Genomic DNA, 24,197 nt, shown 5'->3' with positions numbered 1-24,197 from the left:
TCCATCATGCAAATACATGTTTTACTCCAATATGTTCAAATAATGTCAATATAATTAATAGTTCAAACGAAATTACAGTTAGATTTGTAATGTGCTTCTGTTAAATATATACATGTACGTGTTCTATATTTATACATAAATACTTTAACGTCCACAATGGTCTTTTTTATTTGAATTTGTTTACTTAGTTCACAATTTTTAGTAAAAGTAGTAAAGTCAGGCTAAGGTGAGGTTCTAGAATTTGTGTCAGATGTTCGGACTCCTTCGTTTACTTCAATACGATACAAGGTAAAATATTGTGCACCATAACACTTATTTATCTTTACAAATTAGACTTAATAGCTCATAAAGGGGCATTTGCCAACATTAAGTATATTCTTGATTTCTTTTCTTTTGATTTGAGACCCAAAAAATACTTATGCAAAAAAAGTTAAAGACCGAGTCACCCTTTTCCCCCTACATTTTAAAAATCAAATATCTCGAACAGCAGCTTCATGACTAACCATTTTTTATGCCCCACCTACGATAGTAAAGGGGCATTATGTTTTCTGGTCTGTGCGTCTGTTCGTCCGTCCGTCCGTTCGTTCGTTCGTTCGTCCGTCTGTCCCGCTTCAGGTTAAAGTTTTTGGTCAAGGTAGTTTTTGATGAAGTTGAAGTCCAATCAACTTGAAACTTAGTACACATGTTCCTTATGAAATAATCTTTCTAATTTTAAAGCCAAATTAAACTTTTGACCCCAATTTCACGGTCCACCGAACATAGAAAATGAAAGTGCATGTTTCAGGTTAAAGTTTTTGGTCAAGGTAGTTTTTGATGAAGTTGAAGTCCAATCAACTTGAAACTTAGTACACATGTTCCCTATGATATTATCTTTCTAATTTTAATGCCTAATTATATTTTTTTATCCAATTTCACGGTCCATTGAACATGGAAAATGATAGTGGGAGTGGGGCATCCGTGTACTTTGGACACATTCTTGTTTAAATTTATTTTGTTCCTAAACTAATGCTCTTATGACTTATAGTAACAATTTTAAATTCTTGATTTTTTTTAATTTCGCTTATTAAAGTACATCTTTAAAAAACTAAATGGAAAAAAATCTAGAGTTAATTTAGCATATTTTATATTAAACCTTAATGTTTTAAAATACCTGTATATTAAATTGGTATCACTCCCAGATATGACTACTTCTGACTCGTACATTTTGATTACATAAATTAAAAAAAAAAAAAAAAGAGAAATCATTAAAAAAAACGTAGCAAATAAAGCAACAATAGTACGGTAATGTCAAATACTTACTTTTTAGTAGTCTGAATATAACGGACGAATAATCAAAATCATCAGTAGAAAAACACCATGGACAAAAATTAAAATTATAAAGTGTTATCAATTGAAAGCGCTTTTCTAGATTTATCGTAAGGAACGCTGACACCCAAGGAGTTGACAGTCAAAATGTATAAATACCAAAGTACGATACCGGAAGCTATTTGACAAAAAAGACATTATATAAGAGTTATCTCCTTGGTAATCATACAACCTCTCCTTTTTTATTTTGATTCAAGATGGAACAATACTAGATATGTTGAAGCAATCCGAAACATTGTACAGTAGAAGTTGTCACTATTGAACATTGTTACAAGTTTACAGAACATCAAATTGATATTATTGACAAGTAACTTCGCATTTTCTTAATTGTACTAAATTATTCCAAAACAAATGTATGTGGCTGTAATTACTACGCACATCAATATTGCAGTGAATGAACTTGCATTAATATAGCTTAGAAATACAAATTAACTCTGGCCTTGCCATGCCTATTCATTATTAAGCCCGAACGGAGAATCACCAAGAAACCTTATTAATTCTAGGTGCACTGCCTTAAGTTATCTGAAATATTTTAGCATAAAAACAATATATGTCTTGATAAAACAAATTTGTTTTAAATTTTGATTGGAAAAGGATACGTAACAAAACAGGAAAAATAATTGGAGTCCCTACAGACTATTAATTTGCATTCAATGTCATACAAAACATATGTAGAAAAAAAAGATAAGATCACAAAATGTCGTACTCCAAGGAGAATTAAAAATTGAAAGTCCCTAATCAAATTGCATACTTAAACGCTCAAACACATCAAACAAATGAATAACAACTGTCTTATTCGTGATTTGGCACAGGCATTTACTTATGTAGAAAATGGTGGATATAACCTGATCATAATCTAGCTAAACCCTCACCTGTATGACAATCGCATACAATTCCATTATATTGACAACGATGTGTTAACAAAGCAAACAGACACAATGTAAAAATGTCAACAAATTGAGATACAACAGTCAACATTGTGTTATACTCTTACTTATTATAAAAAGAAACTAATATATAACAGTAAAAAGTAACACAAACAAGCAATATAGACAAAGCACATTAGTAAAAATAAAAGATAAGATTACAAAAAATTTGTGTTAAGTCGTTCAATTGAAAATATATTGAATTTCTCTGTTTTAATATAGATCGCCCAATAGCCATTGACAATGAAAAAAATGTGAAACAGCTCAAAAGACTATACCAAATTGCGTAAAACATAAATCGAGTAAGATAAACTAGTCAGAGATAAACATCGGCTTACAGGCTTCTGATTTTTCACAGGAACACAAAAGAATATGGCGGGTTTAACATGCATAAACCTAATCTTAACTCAAAGAATTGTCATAGCTCGACATGAAAAAAAAACTTAATACTATTTGAAGTGGTTAAATATTTTCACGGTCCACCGAACATAGAAAATGAAAGTGCATGTTTCAGGTTAAAGTTTTTAGTCAAGGTAGTTTTTGATGAAGTTAAAGTCCAATCAACTTGAAACTTAGTACACATGTTCCCTATGATATTATCTTTCTAATTTTAATGCCTAATTATATTTTTTATCCAATTTCACGGTCCATTGAACATGGAAAATGATAGTGGGAGTGGGGCATCCGTGTACTTTGGACACATTCTTGTTTAAATTTATTTTGTTCCTAAACTAATGCTCTGATGACTTATAGTAACAATTTTAAATTCTTGATTTTTTTTAATTTCGCTTATTAAAGTACATCTTTAAAAAACTAAATGGAAAAAAATCTAGAGTTAATTTAGCATATTTTATATTAAACCTTAATGTTTTAAAATACCTGTATATTAAATTGGTATCACTCCCAGATATGACTACTTCTGACTCGTACATTTTGATTACATAAATTAAAACAAAAAAAAGAGAAATCATTAAAAAAAAACGTAGCAAATAAAGCAACGATAGTACGGTAATGTCAAATACTTACTTTTTAGTAGTCTGAATATAACGGACGAATAATCAAAATCATCAGTAGAAAAACACCATGGACAAAAATTAAAATTATAAAGTGTTATCAATTGAAAGCGCTTTTCTAGATTTATCGTAAGGAACGCTGACACCCAAGGAGTTGACAGTCAAAATGTATAAATACCAAAGTACGATACCGGAAGCTTTTTGACAAAAAAGACATTGAATAAGAGTTATCTCATTGGTAATCATACAACATCTCCTTATTTTTAAATTTTGATTCAAGATGTAACAATACTAGATATGTTGAAGCAATCCGAAACATTGTACAGTAGAAGTTGTCACTATTGAACAATGTTACAAGTTTACAGAACATCAAATTGATATTACTGACAAGTAACTTCGCATTTTCTTAATTGTGCTAAATTATTCCAAAACAAATGTATGTGGCTGTAATTACTACGCACATCAATATTGCAGTGAATGAACTTGCATTAATATAGCTTACAAATACAAATTAACTCTGGCCTTGCCACGCCTATTCATTATTAAGCCCGAACGGAGAATCACCAAGAAACCTTATTAATTCTAGGTGCACTGCCTTAAGTTATCTGAAATATTTTAGCATAAAAACAATATATGTCTTGATAAAACAAATTTGTTTTAAATTTTGATTGGAAAAGGATACGTAACAAAACAGGAAAAATAATTGGAGTCCCTACAGACTATTAATTTGCATTCAATGTCATATAAAACATATGTAGAAAAAAAGGTAAGATCACAAAATGTCGTACTCCAAGGAGAATTAAAAATTGAAAGTCCCTAATCAAATTGCATACTTAAACGCTCAAACACATCAAACAAATGAATAACAACTGTCTTATCCGTGATTTGGCACAGGCATTTACTTATGTAGACAATGGTGCATATAACCTGATTATAATCTAGCTAAACCCTCACCTGTATGACAATCGCATACAATTCCATTATATTGACAACGATGTGTTAACAAAGCAAACAGACACACTGTAAAAATGTCAAAAAATTGGGATACAACAGTCAACATTGTGTTATACTCTTACTTATTATAAAAAGAAACTATATACAACAGTAAAAAGTAACACAAACAAGCAATATAGACAAAGCACATTAGTAAAAATAAAAGATAAGATTACAAAAAATTTGTGTCAAGTCGTTCAATTGAAAATATATTGAATTTCTCTGTTTTAATATAGATCGCCCAATAACCATTGACAATGAAAAAAATGTGAAACAGCTCAAAAGACTATACCAAATTGCGTAAAACATAAATCGAGTAAGATAAACTAGTCAGAGATAAACATCGGCTTACAGGCTTCTGATTTTTCACAGGAACACAAAAGAATATGGCGGGTTTAACATGCATAAACCTAATCTTAACTCAAAGAACTGTCATAGCTCAACATGAAAAAAAAAACTTAATACTATTTGAAGTGGTTAAATATGCTTCGAGCGAGTTTTGAAGTCAATTTGAACTAATGAATTCATTCACTTTATATCAGCTTCATCGGCCTCCGAATAATACACAGAACTACGTCTGGTGGTGGTTCAAATACTGTCATGCAATAAGAAGGTTTTACATTTTGTATAGAGAAGTGAATATATGGGAATTACGTCTTGCAAACGAGCAATATCGTACTTCATCGGTGCAACATATGGAGAAGGATCTGCTTATTCTTCCGGAGCACCTGAGATCACCACAGTTTTTGTGGGGTTCGTGTTACGCAAGCAAATTATTTGTGTACTATTTTTTTTTGTCATTTGCTTTTTTTGCCATGGCGTTGTATGTTTATTTTCGACATATGAGTTTGAATGTCCCTCTGGTATCTTTCGTCTCTCTTTTAAAAATAAATTATAACTTTGATATGTTAGTTAATGATGCAGTTGTAATTTTTCCGATTAAGTAAGTAGAAAATTTCTTACTACCAACGATTCTCTATATCAAAACTTGTTTACCGATACGGAACGTAAATGCCATGAAAACAATGTAGAGTATGTTGAATGTTTCGTATCAATATTTCCATCTACCTTTTATCAATCATTATTTATAAGCGATATTGACTTATCACCAATTTGAAATGTTTAAATTGAAATGAAAAAAAACGGTAAATACATCTAGGGTGCGTGAACAATATCGTTTATAGCACCGAAGTTTATGTCCGGTATTTTAAAATAAGTGATGTGATAATTCAGCTGGTTTTCGAAAAAAAATGTTTAGCAGAATTAATCGTCTTTCTGTTTTTTAACTTTCGGTATGTATTCTCTGTCAAGACGACTTATACGACATGTAGTTGATTGACTGCGCCATTGATATATTCTATCTTTGATGTTTCGGTAATATGATAAATTTAAGGGATTGAAAAAAATGGTGCAAAATAAAATGTTAAGGGGAGTATTTGTTGCTCAGTATTTGTTTTCTGTAACATGTTTTGTTTCTTCCGTATTTACATAAAATCCTCCATTCATGTTGCGTTTAAGTTTATACACTTTTAACGCCATTTATTACTACCTCAAAATGTAAAATGTTCAGATTATGACAGTAATGGAATGTAATTAATTTGTATGCATTTCAAAATGTCATTCTTTTGTTGTACGCTGAAATACTTTCCTAGTTAAGGCATGATTCATTTTAAATTTCTATTCGGAAACTTTGTTTTTCAAAAGGCATTTCTTTTGAGCTTATAGTAAAAACTTTTTTTTCTTTTAAGATAATATTTCAAACATTTTAAGGATTTCCCTCCACATCTATTGAACGTTGTCTTTTTTTCTTTTTCAAAATTTAATTCTTGTCAGATGTGAAGATGCTAGTTTTCGATTAAAACAAACCTGTTCATAAAAAGGGTGTTTATTGTTCGGTGAATCGTAATCTGCTGCAAGGAATCTTTGCACGTCACAAATAAATCAGTTAAAACAGTATCACAATAGAAACATATGGCTATATGTAGTCATGGGTATCGATTTCAGATGTTAAATCCTGATAAGGATTTGGAATATAAGCTCCAATTTCTTTAGTAGATGTTTCTGAAAACGAGGAGCCAGATCCGTCAGAAAACCCAATGACATATTTATATTCATGTAAATCCATAACTGGAATCATGGGCTGATATGGATTCAAATATCCAGATTCCCTTGATATTGTTTCTGACCCCGATGAATGTGTAGATAGATAGTCCTGAGTATCTACATGGTGATCAAGTGATTGGTTCATGTTTATATTGCTACAAATTCTACCTTGTATGTCTGAGCTTGATGTAATGGATACGTGATCACTTGTAGCAAACCCATTTGCTTTTGGTGTCTGTAAAGATACCGATGTAATGTCATTGATGTGATTTGTATTTGAATCTTCATCAGCAGGTTGATATGGAGTTAGATAACCGTTGTTATCTGGTTGAACATAACCTTCATTTGGTTCGCTCTCTGAGCTAAAGTTGCTATCCATAACGTTTTCAAAGTCATTTATCATATTCAATTCATCAATTACGTCATACACTCCTTCAATGTCCTCTAGTGGTATTTCCGGTAATGGATTTTCTTGTATATTTCTCCTTCTTCTTTTGCTAGTCTGGTATTTTTTTAAATTGCCATAAACTTTTCGGTATCGTTGCTGGCATGCTGTACATAGTAATATAAAGAGTACAAGTACAGCTGCACATAATGAATAAATTACAATTTCCCTTTCGAGTAAACCTGTAATATAAAACATTCCAATCTAGTTAATTCTTAAAATGACAATCATAATGATATATGTTTATCTTATTGACTTCTAATAAAAAATGTTCTCATCCTATTGGACGTTTGGCATGTGATTACGCTTTCACTAAGCCTAATATGTAGTGAGATCGTTCTTTTTTCTTGACTTTTTCAATTGTTCTACACCTGATAAGCTAGATCTAACCAAAAAGTTCATTTTACATTTTAAAACCTCGTTTTGTAAGCAGAATTTTGATAAATCGGTTGATTAGAGTTGAGGCCGTTAGTTTTCTCGTTAGAATTGTTTTACATTTTACATTTTGGAGCCTTTTAAAGCTGACAATGCGGTATGGATTTTGCTCATTACTGAATGCATTACGGTGACCTATAATTGTTATTACTTGTGTAATGTTGATCTCTTGTGGATAGTCTCATCGGCAAAAAAAAACACATCTTCTTTTTTTTATATTAACCTTGTTTGACTACCAAACGATGATTTAGTCCAATTCCAACTATTCTAAATCTGATTTACACTTACACCTAGTTATAAGCTCGTTATCGATTTATTTTGTCTGCTGAAATTTATTTGAAATTTGATAGACATATAGACCTTGAACTAAGGTACAAATACTTGAAAAATTTACTAATAATTCATTATATATAAACGTTTTATTTTGTAATTTAAATATCTGTGTTTGGATATTGTAGAATCTATATCAAAAACCTTATTTTGTTTCCAATTTTGATAAACATATATCCCATAAACACATTTAACCGAAAAAATCTAAAACCAAAAATAGAATAATGGACAAAATATCATACTTTTCAAAGTTAAGAGGAACTTCATAACTGCGTAATAATAATTTTCAATAACGAGAGTTCGGTATTCAATGTAATAGAATATAAAAGTGTTGAACCTGGGTAAACCGAACCGTGGATAAATTTCCGATTATAATTAGATCGAAATTCGAAATGCACAAGGTCCAGTGCACAGAGAGAAGGATTAGGGTTGACTAAAAATTAATAAAACTTTATTTCAGCTGGCAAAAAATCTGAATGTGTCTTTGGCGAGCTTGTTATTCAGTCGTTTTCGTTTGTTGCTGTATATCAAATTTTTCGTTCATTACTTTGTTAACAATCATGCCATTAGTTTTCCCGTATAGAATGTTTAACTTTGTTATTTCGGGGTGTTCTATAGCTGACTGTATGGATATCAATCATTGGTGAAGGTCGTACGGTGACCTATGTTCTAGATTTCCATGTCAGTTGGTCTCATATAAAAAGGTATTTTATTTGCAATCATACCACGCCGTATTATTTTGATATGCATAGATCATCAGACGTGCAAATTCACATCAATAAAAAAGTCTGAAACGAGAATAGGTCATTTCCTACGAAGGGAAGTACATTCAGTATACGCAATGAGTGCTATCATATGAATAAGCCAATTATTATATATATTTTTTAAATTTGTATTAAGTTTCTATTTGCGATAGAATAAATACAATAATAAAAAAACATGTTACTGCATTATATTGTAGAGTAGAGAACGGAAACATGTAATGTGTCAAAGAAACAACAACTCGACCAAAACGCAGAAAACAGTCCAATTTCAACAATGACTTCCATCGCAACTTAACAATTCCTCATACAGCTTGTCCCTTAAAGTTTGCTTACCCTTTTTAGTAGACATAGACGTCGTTGTTCCTTTTTTTCCAAAACCACTACTTGTATAGATTGTTGAATGTATGTTGTCATCCTCTACTCTATTTTCCGTGTGGATTTCAGTGGTAAACCATACAGATTCTGATGTAAAGGCTGCTGTTATTGTCGATACGGTAGAAGGTGATGATACTGCACAAACAGGAATAATATACTAGTATATTTATACAGGTATATATTAAGAATGGTGCAACGATACTGATAATTGATAAATACGTAAACAGAAAAACTTAAAATACCTGTAATATGTTGGAACAGCAAATGGAATTCTTACGTCTTGGTCGTTTTTGATATAATGAAATCACTCAATATTAAATGTGGTTGCATTACATTCATCCATATCATAGGACTTATATTCATAAAACACATTTTGAATTTTGAATCAATGATTCTTACACTGTAAAAAAAAAACAGCAAAATTCACACTGAAATTATTTGGAAAAAAACCCCATTAATATTGACGTCGCAAGTACATGTTTATAATTGTCAGAAGTTATTTGTACCTCCGCAAATTATTTTCCATTAAAACGTATGCTTTATCATTGCTTATCGTTCGTTAATTAATATATGAATATATTACCTGGTTCTGTTGTAATGTTAATTGAACCTTGTATGCAACCTGTTTTATGATCACATCTGAAAACAAAGGCGGTTAAAAATTTCATTGTTAAAACTTGAATTCCTCATTTCGTTATTCAATTAGTTCATTTGAAATTCAATTATTTAAAAAAGTAAGTATTTGGGATGATTTCCGATGAGAAAACTATTTTCCTAAGTTCAAATATTCTATTGTCGGCTGTCTAAACTACCATGATTCCCTAAAATGACGAAAACTGGGGCTATGATAAGAACAAAGTTCACAACCTAATTTAAAGTTCTACTTTCTGCTCGAGAAATTGAAATCTGGTTGACTGGTGAGTTCGACTCGTTTTGTATATTCTGCCTGAATTGGCCAAGTGAGCTTTTCATATCACTTGATGTCCATCGTTCGTCGTCCACCATTCTTTGTTTATGACCGTTACTCATTTGGATCAGTTGAGGGATTTGGCTATATTTCGGGTATTGTTGTTTTGTCATATAGCTCTTTAACTTTATCGATTTTATACATCCTCGGCTTTGAACGTTCCTAATGAAGGGAAATCCAGGAAAGCGCTTCGGACGCATAAAATTGAAATTGAACGTGTTGTTTTAGCCCAAGCCAATACCTCTGCTTGCGGATTTTTTGTCCCGAGTTTGTCATTAGCGCAGTAGTTTAGACATAATTGAAAGCAAACTTTTGATAACAAATTTTGAGACTACGGTTTCAACTCCCTCGGGCATAGTTGACTTAGATAAATTTACCTATATTTTAGGTACTTGTTTTTGTCTTATAGCTCTTCAAATTTGTCGGTTCTTGAACATCCTAGGTTTTCAAATATTCGGCTTTGAGCGTTCCTAATTAAGTAAATCCAGAAAAGTATTTCGGACGCATGGAATAATGCAACGTGTCGCATTTTGTATGTGTAGAGAGCACAGTAATCCTTGTTTCTTCATGACGTCCGTATGGTGTAATCATACGCGAGTGTTTCGTATTTAACTAGATATGAAAATCCCATAATACTATTTCAAAGTTTATAGATAATTAGTGACAATATCTTTTTTTTTTCTCCATTTAATGGAAATAAAATACTTTAATTACCATCCTAAATGGTATATAATGTAGAATACTTACTATACCTACGATCGACATGTATACATTTACTCACAGTTTGAACCTATAGACCACTTAAATTCTTTTTTTTAATAATGATAAGTCTGCACTTCCTGATTTAATCATATTTTTTTTAACATTCGTTAGAGATTATACATTTTAATCCCCTTCCTCGTGAAATTGTTAAACATGCGAATCTCTTCACTTTAATCTGATATTCCTCAGTTAAGGCTTAATTGGAGTTTTAATGAATTCATCTTATTTTGTTTCGAAATCATGAAAGATCAATTTAAAAGTTTAGACAGATATGTTGTTATAAAAAGAGACATGTCATCACATCATACTTTAAAAAGCTTTGACATTCTGCTTTGTACGTAGTGAAGATGTCTGATTTTCTTAAAATCTGAGCTAGCAAGATTCGTTTGAAGATTAGTTGATGTTTTCTTTTTGCAATAAAAGTATTTACCAAACACCTGATTTGGGACGTTGCATATATGATCATGTTAATTGTTTTCAAGATGCAATTATTATTACTAACCGTTGATTGTTTAAGCATCTGCAATTGTAACCACATTTTCGTCCGTATCTACCGTTTTCACAAGGCTTACAGGAAGAACCATTAATGGCTTCAAATCCATCTAAACATTCTATATTTTTTAAAACAAGTGAAAATAATTTCAATGTCATTTTGTTTATAGTAATCTTATGTTTGATTCATATTCATTACCCTATAAACATTTTATGTCTTTTAATTTTTCGACATAGAGTATAACTAGGCGAGACGTGTTTTGTTGCGCACGTTTAACTAGCTAGATGAACCCCACCATAATGTGTGTCTATTAGAATAAGAGTCCTCGTTTTCAAATCTCATGAATCAATTAGGGAGGTACAAATCTAGCTATTAAAAAGATGGACTCTAAAAGGAATATATAAAGGCAGCAGAAGTATACCTCTGTTTGAAAGTGATAAATCGATTGAGACAAAACAAACTGGGTACCAAACTAAAATCGAGGGAAACACATCAACTATATATAAAACAACAACGAACAACAGAAATACTGAAGTGCAACAGAAAACTAAACGACAATGTGACATACACAGAAAAGAACTATAAGATAAAAACTGCCATTTTCCTAACTTGGTACAGGGCATTTTCAACAAGAATTGATGGGTTGAACCTTGTTTTGTTGTCAGGTTGGTGGTGTCCTGTTGTTCATTCAGCAACGGCCATGCAAATCTATCTGTTATCATTAACAGTATACCAATCAATAACGTTAGAGACAATAAGACTAATATTTTTTGATTGAATTGAGATTATATCAACCCACCAAACACAGCAAGTGTCTTGAAAATATAATACATTTCAAAGTACAAATGAATTGACAATAAATAATGTATTATTACAAATAGTGTGATTGCGGAAGGTGCAGTTTGACTATAGAAAACTGATCTGGGAATTTCTAAATATCCTCTTTCGTGATAAATGAAGAGATATATGCATATCAAAACAGTAATTTAATCAAGGAGATATTATCTGTCTGTTAGACATTATAATTTCGTCGTGAAAAGAGCATGAAAAAACAAATTATTAAACTCCAAGACAAATAAAAAAAAAACGGAATATAAAATCAGAAGGAAGGAGCGGTATGAACGCCAATGAGACAGCACTCTGTGAGAAACCATAGTGCCAATATTGACTTTAGTCACCATCGGCCTTCAACAATGATAAAAATCATAACACATAGTGAGCTATACGGGGACCCTAAATGAAATTTTAACAGGAAACCTAATGGCCTAAATTAGGATCAAACTATATGCAACAACTTAAATTTGACATACAGAAACAAACAACAAATACTGAATTACATGCTCCAGATTTGGGACAGCCACATATAGAATGTTGCGGTTTAAACATGTTTGTTAACGCCAAGCTCTCTTCCTTACCTTGGACATAAACGCCCGACATATTCAACGAATAAAACGGCGTGAACACGGATGTAATAATCTTGACTTCGAACAGCAAACTGTCATATGACATTGGTTGGTTGAACCTTTTTTTATAGCTTAGTTAACCTTCCACTTGTTTGCCATATGTATCTGGTTATATACACAAAGATTTGGAGCTGTCTAAACAAAGCAATCTTTAACAACATCGGGTTTCTTAAAAAGTCAGAATTCCGCGTGTTTCTCGTATGGAATACACGTTTCTGAATGCATTTTCACGACGTTCTATCCTTACTCAGATATATTTCTCAACTATGGTTGAGCTTGCTTGCGTATATAAAAAAGAACATGTGGTATGATTGCCAATGAGACCACTGTTAACCAATATTCTACTATATACCGTAGTTGCATTCATCAGAATGTTTTCTCTTCATTTATTGTCTTGGAATGAGATAGTTTGCATCCTTGGCTATTAACTCTTTAGGATGACAAGGTCTCAAGTCATAAAAGAGGGACAAAAGAATCCAGAGGGACAGTCAAACTCATAAATGGAAAACAAACTCACAACGCTATGGCTAAAAATGAATAGGACAAACAGACAAACAAAAGTACACAGGACACAACATAGAAAACTGAAGAATAAACAACACGACCCCCACCATAAACTAGAGGTGATCTCAGGTGCTCCGGAAGGGTGAGCAGATCCTGCTCCACATGTTACACCCGTCGTGTTAACCCATCATAACATACCCAACCGGACTACACCTTTTTGGAATGATGAACAATATCAGTCAGTGTATACGAATTTGATGTATGTTTATTTATTACAGGTATATACACTCTTTGCAATAATTAAATACAGATTTTTGGTGGAAACTATTAACATAAAAAAAAAGATGTTTTATGAATGCAAGTAGTACAACCAAAGCTAACTATAGTAGACCAAATAATTTAAATTAATGTAATTAGAGGTAACAGTGAGGGCATTACCCATTAGGTATCATAAACTGATTTAAAAGCTAAAATCTTTACCAACTATTCAAACGATAAAACCTACAAACGTATTAAATGAAAAACAAAAAGTTATGGACAGCGACCATTGGTCGTCAATAGTGCAGATTCTGTAATAATGATGATAGCATTCAAACTCTTATTAATGACTGGATAAAAAAAGCTGAGCGGGGTCGAATAAGCAAATTAGACGAATGTTGTGGGTGTAGCTACTTGTTATAGATTAGGACATTTTCCTGCCTTTTGCAAAACTTCAAGATGACCAGAAAAAAGACGAAATCTTGAAATCAGTGCTTCAACTACTGTGGATTCATTTGTATTCGTTGGATACCAATTTTCGTGGATTTCGTGGGTACAGGTGAAACACGGAATTGGTTGTTCAACGAATAGCATATGCGTTATATGTTTGTATGCAGACTTTGCCAAAACCACGAAATTAAATTTCAACGAACATGTAATTTTTCCTCTATCCACGATAATTGGTACCCACGAAAATAACTGAATCCACAGTATGTATACTACGGACACATGGCGCTCAAATTTCAAATAGACTTAAAGACTGCAAACCTAATGACTCAACATTGACAGAGAAACTTTAACTATATAGAACGCATATAGTATAAAAAAAGAAGATGTGGTATGATTGCCAATGAGACAACTATCCACAAAAGACCAAAATGACACAGAAATTGACAACTACAGGTCACCGTACGGCCTTCAACAATGAGCAAATCCCATACCGCACAGTCAGCTATAAAAGGCCCCGATAAGACAATGTAAAACAATTAAAACGAAAAAACTAACGCCCTTATTTATGTAAAAAATGAAAGAAAAAAACAAATATGTAACATATAAACAAACGACAACCACTGAATTACAGGTTCTGACTTGGGACAGGCACATACATAAATAATGTGGCGGGGTTAAACATGTTAGCGGGATCCCAACCCTCCCCTAGCCTGGGACAGTGGTACAACAGTACAACAGAAGAACGAACTATAAAAATCAGTTGAAAAAGGCCGAACTCATCAGATGGACAAACATACAAGTGGACGTAGCCGGGTACTTATACATTCCGACACAAAAAGACACAATGAACAGATCTGAGAGTACTCGCAGTTATAGGCATTCCACTGGTTGCACAGGTTGAAAATATTGATATATTTGAGTTGTTTCCGAATATTGATATTTATAAATACGGTTGTGACATTTTGACTGAGTGTGACATTGGCCTGACGGATGATGCAAGCATAATATAGTAAATTATTTCCCTGACGACACATAGACCTTCAGGAGGGAAATGGGCAATCCTAGTCTTTGCTTATATTAATATTCCATGAAGAAACAACTAAAAGAATAACCAGTAAGATAACATTAAATTTCTGACTGCGGAGAAGTTTTCTAAATGTACCTATGCATTGCTGATAAATGAAAAATAATTATTTCAGATGTTGTTCCCGTTCGGTTTGTAAATATGAATATAATTTAAAATACTAGTAATGGGTAATTAATATCAACATTTAAAAGTTTGAAAGAATATGTCACTGTGTTCACGATTTAGACATGTTTCATTTTGCCATTTGATCATGTTGATTGGGGACTTTCCTTTTCCTTTTCCTACGTGTTCAGTTTTTGTTTGATTTTACGTCTTTTTTTCTGACTTATTTTACATCACATTTAAATGTAAAAATATACTGTTCTGGTTTTTTTATTAATAAATATCAAGATAAAGAAAACAAGTACACACCAACACAGGTACCCCGAATCAACTCATGATTATCACAACAAAACCATATTCTCTGCCCAGATCTGAAATGAATAAAAAAAAAACCAACCTATTATTTGAAGGGTAATACATGGATATTGAATGATGTGTAGGAAACTTAAATGAATTTGTAATCTGTTATTTCAAGTTCGACGTGATACATACGTCCAATATAGTCACGAAACATGAAAATGCTAAGTGAGCGGATATCATCTGTAACGAACAACTCGATAAGAAGTTATACCCCAGTTCGAATGTTATCCTTCATAGTTTCTATTTCTGAAACAAGATTAACTTGAATAAATAAACTGTAACTAATGGATTTGATCAAAAGATTGGCGAGCGTGGTAAGGAATTCCCCTTGCTTCTACATCCCGAATACACAGTCCTTTGTTTTTTCATAACAATAAATTTTGTTTTTTTACATAGCATGCACATAAGAAATTAATAAAAGTGTTCACTACAATTTTCAATACTTATTAAAAAATACATAGTTCAGGAAATTCCAATAGCGATAAAAAATTATCTGACATCTATTTTGAATATAAAAAATATCATTTAGATGCTCTTTTGCTTGAGGCGAAAAACATTTGTATGATAAATGTAAAATGAAATTGAGAATGCAAATCGGGAATATGTCAAATGGACAACAGCCGAAGGCTACCAATGAGTCTTCAACGCAGCGACAAAAACTCTCAAACTGAGGTGATCCTCAGCTGGCCCGCAAATATAAATGTATACTAGTTAAATAAAAATGGACGTCACACTAACCTTCAAAACATTTATATTTGGGAAACTTTTAGGAATTGTGTTCCTCAATGCTCTTCAACTACATACTTTATTTGGCTTTTTTTTTTCTTTTTCTTTTTTTAACTTTTTTGGATTCGAGCGTCACTGATGAGTCTTTTGTAGACGAAACGCGCGTCTGGCGTATATAGACAATTTAGTCCTGGTATCTATGATGAGTTTATTTATATGAAATTAAATTAAAAACCATAGGCCAGAGGCTCCTGACTTAGGACAGGCACAAAAATGCGGTGGAGTTAAACATATTTGTGAGATCTCAACCCTCCCCCTGTACCTCTAGCCAATGTAGAATTAAGAAATACATACAATGTAGCTATTCGCACAGTAAAACTCAGTTTAAAAGAAGTCCGAGTACAATGTCAGAACGCGTAACCAAAGAAACTAAGCAAAATTACAATGATACATAAATTAACAAAGGACTACTAGCAGTTACTGACATGCCAGCTCCAGACCTTAATTACACTGATTGAAAGATTATGTCTTCATCATATGCAAATCTAGTAAAATTCCTCTCGTTAGGGGTTTAGCGTCATACCATCATATAATGTATGAGATGAACATAAACGGTATCATGCAAGCCAACAACTGGTTCTAGAATGAATTGATTTATTCCTGATGCAAATACTCTATGATTGAATCAATATAAAGTAGTAAATGCTTTATTGTAAGACAGTTCGGCAGAATAAATCTCTTTAGTGTAACTGAAATAATTCATTCCCTCTCCAAGTCCGATTTTCTTCCACGCGATGTAGCTTGCCATCGTAGATCGACAAAAATATAACGACTGAATTTTTCGGGTTAGTGTACATACTGAAATCGTCGTACTTAAGAGCCAATATACAATCTACATATCTAACAGAGTTATAAAGTTTTCGAATCAGATGTTGTTTCGATGGGTCTATACTGATGTAAGTCATTAAATGTATCTCATAACAAAACCGAAACAGGTCCGCAATAAGTGGTGCACAGTTAGTCCCCATGGGAATTCCGACAACCTGACGATTTACGGAATCTCTATAGCATACAAAAATGTTATGTAGTAAAAATTCAAGACAGTTATAGTATCAAAGCAGCTCTGGTTGACATTATATTTCTTTTGTTTGTTGTTACTAAAAAATTACCAAATAAAATTTGTTCATTCATATTCGCAGGCAAAGTGATATACTGGGTAGAAAAATCAAAATATTGATAAGATTCGAAATCACCTATATAAGCCTGTAATTTATCAAGTATTTCCAACGAATTTTTGACAATCCAATAGTAATTTCCACTATTTTCAAAGGCTTTTTTGAACAATTTATTTTATATTTTATTACTAGGTTTTTGATTGTACGAAGTGTACTAGTAAATAGAAATTAAAGTTAAGTATTTGAAAAATGACTTGAAGACGAAATAAATTGATATTTTAAGGTGTTTTGTGCAGCTTCGGAAGCCAGTACATATGCGGAACTTTCGTTGTATTTGGTTCTGCTTATAAAGAGATAGCTAAAAGTTTATGTTTGTTGCAGATGTCATTTCCAAAAATGTAGTCAGTTGGAATGTTGGTGAATTGGTGATTTCCTTTTGTACAACCTATATGTAAAGTTTATGGCGAACAATAATGATATTGCTAGCAGTCTTATTAGACGGGACAATGAAAAATCTTTGACGAGTTCTTTTAGCTTATGTTTGATACGAGACATTGAGCTATTATGGTTGTTATAAGTAGTAAAATAATCTTAAATAAGTAGATCAACTGTGCTTATAACCGAACTAAAAATCAAATAAAACGATTTCTTGTCAGCTTTTCCTCATTTTAATTATCGGATTGTTGAATACAAAAAAATATACAATCAACACAAAATCTTTCAAATAGCGAAATTAAATATAAGGCTACGTTTTTCATTCATTGTAATGCTTTTTTACGAAAAATCTGTATCTGCAGTTGTTTTTTCCAACTTTATCATCCTACCTCATATATTTGTTTATCCTAATTGCGTGATACTTGGACATATTAGAAATTACCTCCATACAATCCCTCTATGTCTAGTTATCAATCAAACGAAAGTCGCTTTCGTTTTATTGATAAACAGACATAGAGGGATTTTCATACAATTGAAATATTTTAAATGCATGATAGTATTTGATAATCTACTTCAGACGTCTACGTTTAATGTTAAAAACAATATTTAGACAACTTTAATAAACTGATTTTCAAATCAATTGAGGCAGTAGAAATCTAAAACTGATGGAATCACATTAACTAAAATACGAACAAGTCTCTAGTGTCGACAAGATAAGCGTCTCTTGCTAAACATGCATCACCTACAATATGACACAACACTCCATTACTACACATGTATGATACAATCCTTTACACATCAAACAACTTCTCTAGCATCTAAGATAAAAGACAATGAACATAATTTAAATGTGAGTTGAGAGAGAGACGCGTCGTATATCAGTGCACCAAGTTTTCATGGTTGTGCCAGTTCAATTGTTTGTCTTCAAAACTATGTACGAGAAGTTTATTAGTCAGGAGCACATAGACGATTAGTAAAAATATAGCGTTCCGTTTACTAATCCCTTTAATTCAAAATGAGCCATCCCAAAGTAGACTCATTAGTTACAGTTTTGAATAAATTATATTATACCTATTCGGAGTTTCTATATTTCAGAATGATAGGTCATGTTTTTGAAGAAAGAATCTAGACGATAGATCAGCAACACGGCGACGAACAATATGAAGACTAAATACACATTTGGTCGAATGCAAAAACGTAAAGACCCTACAAGAACGAAACAACCTAACCAATCAAAACTTGGTGGGACGCATACAGATTTATATGAACAATTATCGTTAACAAACATGTACCATCAAAATTAGTTCTGTCCGAGTTTGGTAAAGTTTTAGGATGGTTTTAAAAATCTAATAAATATTTTAAAACTTCAACTGCAGACTGTGTTTTATGTTAGTTGGAAGAAACCCGGTGTTCATTTACAAGTACATGTACTGTACATAAAACAGGAAATAAATTTTACAAGGTTTCGTTCAACATATTAGATTTTGATCTTAATCTAGCTTCTGTCGTATATTCAGGATATTTTAAGAACGTCATAAACTTTAACAACTTAAACAAAGTAAATTTAACGTTCAATTGGCAGAAAAACTAAGTTCATTTATAAACACTATACGGATAAATTGGATTTTTTAATTTACTTTGTTATATTTTCTTATGATTATAAACAAGCTTCTGTTCAAGTTTGGTAGAAATCAAGAATAGTTTAAGAAAGTAATTCAAATTTCAAAATCCTTAACAACAGAGGGAATATTTGTGGACGCCGACGCCGCCGACAACTACGACGACGAAGATCAAAAGTCGCAGGCTCGAGAAAAATCACAGTAAAAAGGAGGAGCACTCATAAGAAGGCACAGCAATCTAACGCAAAAGCAGACTGAGATCGATATCAATAAACAAAAGAAAGTAAAGACACAATGTAGGGGCTACCACGATATCTATATTGCTAATACATCCATAACATGGTATCAAAAGATAAAACTAATAAGAAATTACACTATACTCATATATCAAAAGCAAAAACTCTGAAATATTTGGTATTGCTGCACTACTTGACACAAATTATCTGAAGTCATGTCAATTTATAGCTACAATAAAAGACCACGGAACAGTATGTAAAATAAGTATGCAGGTGTATCTAGGCGCCAAATTTAAAAAAAAAACTTTTTTTTTAATTTATCGCAATACATGTTTCTTACGACTTTGTGCTCTCTTAGTGTCAGTTCGTTATGATTAACATTTATGAATACCTTTTATAATATCATACTAGAACACACCCGCGAAATCGCGGGCATTCAGAGCGGAGTTAAAAATATGTAAGTTATTTAGTTCTATTTTAATCTTTAATCAATCCTAATTCTATCTTACTTTTGAGATATAGCTTTTCATATGTGACGTAATTTTTCTGCTGTTTCAGAAATTTCATATGTTCAAATTTTTAATGCCTTTTCACCATCGTATGTGACGTAATTTTTAATGCCTTTTCACCGTCGTATGTGACGGCATTTTCATAATTTACAGCGTTGAGGCCTGGACTGAGTCGGGTGTGTCTATTCTGTGTTGGTCATTCATTATGTATTCGTGTTTGTTTTATGTAATGAGTTAATACTTCAGTTTCATTATGTATATCTGTTATATTCATTTGATAAAATTTACTGTTTGCAATAGCATAATTGTTCTAAATAATTAGGATGTTCTTATCCCAAGCATACAAACTTAGCCGTATTTGACATAACCTTTTTCAACTTTTGATCTTCAGTACTGTACAACTTTGTACCTTTTTTTCGCTTTCGATCTTTTATATCTGGGCGTCACTGGTGAGTCTTGTGTGGACGAGGCGCGTTTTTGGCGTATTAAATTTTAAACCTGATGCTTTTTGTTATTCATTAATCATGTGTTTCTTTGTCTGATACGTTTTCCTATGTATTTGTATTGTAGTCCTGTAATATTATGTTGTCATTTCTATGTTATATTTAACATTGCCATTAAAGTACGAGGTTTGGCATGCCACAAAACCAGGTTCAACCCACCATTTTTTCCTTTAAAAATGTCCTGTACCAAGTCAGGAATATGGCCATTGTTATATTATAGTTCGTTTATGTGTGTGTTACAATTTAACGTTGCGTCGTTTGTTTTCTCTTATTTTTTAGTGTAAATTAACATTGCGATAAGATGTGTCACGGTACTTGTCTATCCCAAATTCATGTATTTGGTTTTGATGTTATATTTGTTATTCTCGTGGGATTTTGTCTGATGCTTGGTCCGTTTCTGTGTGTGTTAGTTACATTGTAGTGTTGTGTCGTTGTTCTCCTCTTATATTTATGCGTTTCCGTCAGTTTTAGTTTGTTACCCCGATTTTGTTTTTTGTCCATGGATTTATGAGTTTGAACAGCGGTATACTACTGTTGCCTTTATTTGTTAGAAGTTTTATACCTCCTCCTTCATTTCCAAAATTCCCAATTTTTGGTTTTCTATCAATTTCAATATGAACATACATTTAGTATGTTATGAACATTTAAGTAAGGAGCCTGTAGTTCAGTGGTTGTCGTTTGTTTGTGTGTTACATTTTTTTTTCGTTCCTTTTTTGTACATAAATAAGGCCGCTAGTTTTCTCGTTTGAATTTTTTTACATCGTCATTTCGGGGCCTTTTAAAGCTGAGTATGCGGTATGGGCTTTGCTCGTTGTTGAAGGCCGTACGGTGACCTATAGTCGTAAATTTCTGTGTCATTTTGGTCTCTTGTGGATAGTTGTTTTAACATGGCAATCATCGCACATCTTTTTTTTTGTAATCAATGAATTTTGTAAAATATTTAATGAATGGAGAATTTCAGAAAAGGTATCAAAAGTTCACATGAATAATTTTAGCGCTTATCTGTATATTACTATATAAATAAAGTGTATTTACTTTCAATTCTTAGTTTAGTAATCGATCCAAGGTGGTCAATTGACATAGTATACAGACCCTCTCCATTTAATAAACTCTGAACAGAATTAAAATACACTTTATTCGTACTATTTGTTTGTTCAAAGTATACAGAAAAACGCAAACCGGAAGTATAATCTGACTTAAAATTTCGTCCAATGACGGGACAATATCCGGATATCTTTTTCTCTCGTTTCTCTCCCAAAATAACTCAATCTGAATAATCATATGAATGGATGACAAATGCGACTATGCACTGTATATATAGGACACAGAGTCGTGTTGATTAATTTATTGTGGAAAGAAGAGAAGCGACACCAAAAATGAGGTGTTCTCGTTTAATAGTATAGATAGCCATATTTTGTTATGAGGAACAACATGTGGAATAGCCAACAATGATCCGATAATAAACGATAATAACGATCAAACTCGCTTTTATTAAACAAAATATCCACAATAACTTACAAAACAAGAAACAAAAAAAAGGAAAAATAGAGAATAGGGACAACAAAAAGAATACAGGGATTCGAACCTAAACCAACAAGTTCTAACTTCTTGAGATTAACCATTTTTTCTCTTGATAATTTGAGCTGAACCGTGAAATCTCGCGGCTACCAACTCATACTTTACGATTGCCTATTATTGTATAAATAAAGGTACAATCCATGTGTGTCCGTTGTACCGATGTATATCATATATTCATTTATAATTATAAATAAGACAACTATATCGTAACCTATAGGTAGCCGAGAGGTTTCGTCGATATGATGATGTTAGTATCACGTAACAGAATTCATGGATGGGTTCGATTCCCAGTGAAGGCATATAGAAATTACAAAATTAAAGGTAAGTTTTTAAAATAATTCCATTTGTGAACAGAAATCAGTAAATTGGTCAATTTTAACTGAATGAAATAAGAAACACAAAGAAAACAATTGAATATAATTTGACGAGTCCATTTCAGCGACGGATTTAGGAAGCGTTGAATCTAGAAAAAGATTCCAGGGTTATTGAATAGGTTCAGGTCTTACAATGGTTTGATTTACCCGTATTTTGAACTTTTATTTTTGGGAGATTTTGATCAACGATGCTCTTGAACATTATACTTGGCTTTCTAACTTTTTTATCTGAGCGTCCCAGGTGAGTTTAATGTAGACGAAACGCACGTCTGGCGTATCAAATTATTAGTCTGGTACCTTTGGTAAGTAGTGATGTTAGTCGGATAATACATATGTTTAGGCGTATTTTGTCCCTTTTATACTTATATAGATAATTTCCTTCCAGAAAGATCGTTCGTTATTTCACAAATATACACTCAAATCAGTTTTCGATGATGAATGCTGCACAGCATAACACTTTATGATCTATATCGTATTTGTTTTAACCCTTGTATTATTTTGTGGTTTATTTCAGCTTATAGTTGAACCGTTTGACATTGTTATAAACGCATAAATGAAGAATGTCCCACTTTTATGTAACCACTAGAATTGGATACAAATGTTTACCAAAAACAAATTCAAAGTATTTGAGGTATGCACTTACCACAGCATATAACCCTTGAAATTTCAGGATAACCCAAATTAAGACCTTTCTACATATACAGTGTCGTTCTTTCATTCGCTCAATTTGACAATCCGCATTATTTAGTCGATATGAGAAAATAAAGGCAACAGTAGGATACCGGTTTGAAAAAGTCATAAATCTATTGATAGAACAAAAATCCAGGTTACAAACTAAAACCGAGGGTACTACCTGTACATCAAATACAAGATTAAAACAAAGAAACAGAAAAACAGAAAAACAGAAGTGCAACAAAAACAAACGACAAAATACACAGAAACGAATCAATTGATAATTTTGCCATGTTTTATGAAAATAAAAGTGAGTGGAACCTAGTTTTATGGCTAGCCAAACCTCCAGCTTATAAGGCATTGTTACAAAATATCACTTAAATGACAACATTAAGTGGCAGAAATACAGCACTAACACATGCAAACACACTTATCTCAGAATACCGCAGAAACATCTTCCAGCAACGACAGACACTACAGAGTATCATTCACAGTATGCATTATTTAAAACATGTTTGGTATAACATATTGTACAAGCGTGAAGTAAATAACATTCTAAAAAGACCTTTGCGAATAATGATAATTCCAGTAATATTGAACATTTATAAACTTAAATAGCTTAATTTACCCGTTTCTTTGTGTACAGTTTCCCTGTTCGAAAGATTTTATTCCCACGACGAAGAAAACTATGAACAGTATTATAATCATTATTTATATATTTATTGATCAAAGTGTAATATTTTTGATTGTTAAATCATGTGAGAATGAGGAAATAACTCATCGTTATGATTAAATAGTTCCGCCAATAGATGATATAGATTGATAAAGATAAGCAACCCACAAGTGAAAGTAGTGATGATTCAAATGATGACAGCGAAGATGATGACCAACAATTGGTAGTCCACAAAGAACCTGAACAAATTACTGCGATCAGTGAGCAGACAAACAAAAAAGACAAAAAGACAAATGGAAAAAAATGAAACAAAAATAAATCAAACAAACAAAATCTTCCCAAGTCAGCTTCTGGACCCTTGGATCACTATATGAACTTTAAAGATCCGAAAACTCCAAGCCAATCAACGGGGAAAAGGCAAGCAACAACGCCGACTGATGAATTACACAAAAGAGTAGTCGAGCCGACAAAACAGAAGACAAATCCCTAACCAGTGTCCTAG

At 32.3% G+C, this 24,197-nt stretch overlaps 1 protein-coding gene across 1 annotated transcript; it reads right to left on the bottom strand.

Annotated features, from left to right (window-relative positions):
- Nucleotides 1–6,097: 6,097 nt before the first annotated feature.
- LOC139486945 (uncharacterized) lies at nt 6,098–23,743 on the bottom strand. The gene is made up of 6 exons (XM_071271985.1): nt 23,651–23,743; nt 15,145–15,206; nt 10,981–11,089; nt 9,333–9,388; nt 8,708–8,884; nt 6,098–7,027 (listed from the first exon to the last, which is right to left on the bottom strand). The coding sequence occupies exons 1-6, from the start codon at nt 23,728–23,730 to the stop codon at nt 6,273–6,275; spliced, it is 1,239 nt and encodes a 412-aa protein (XP_071128086.1). The 5' UTR covers nt 23,731–23,743; the 3' UTR covers nt 6,098–6,272.
- Between the last annotated feature and the right edge of the window lie 454 nt (nt 23,744–24,197).

This window comes from Mytilus edulis, chromosome 8 (assembly GCF_963676685.1).
Source record: "Mytilus edulis chromosome 8, xbMytEdul2.2, whole genome shotgun sequence".
NCBI lineage: Eukaryota > Metazoa > Mollusca > Bivalvia > Mytilida > Mytilidae > Mytilus > Mytilus edulis.
Note: the sequence above shows the minus strand (reverse complement) of the source record. Positions and strands in the feature narration are given on the sequence as shown.

Bases quoted from the DNA above. Each gene is read 5' to 3' on its own strand.
- LOC139486945 (XM_071271985.1), bottom strand. From the start codon at position 23,730: ATGATTATAATACTGTTCATAGTTTTCTTCGTCGTGGGAATAAAATCT. The intron at 9,389-10,980 runs GTTAGTAATAAT...CTTTGTTTTCAG, and splicing joins AGATGCTTAAACAATCAACG to ATGTGATCATAAAACAGGTT. The intron at 7,028-8,707 runs GTAAGCAAACTT...TTTATATTACAG, and splicing joins GTCTATGTCTACTAAAAAGG to GTTTACTCGAAAGGGAAATT.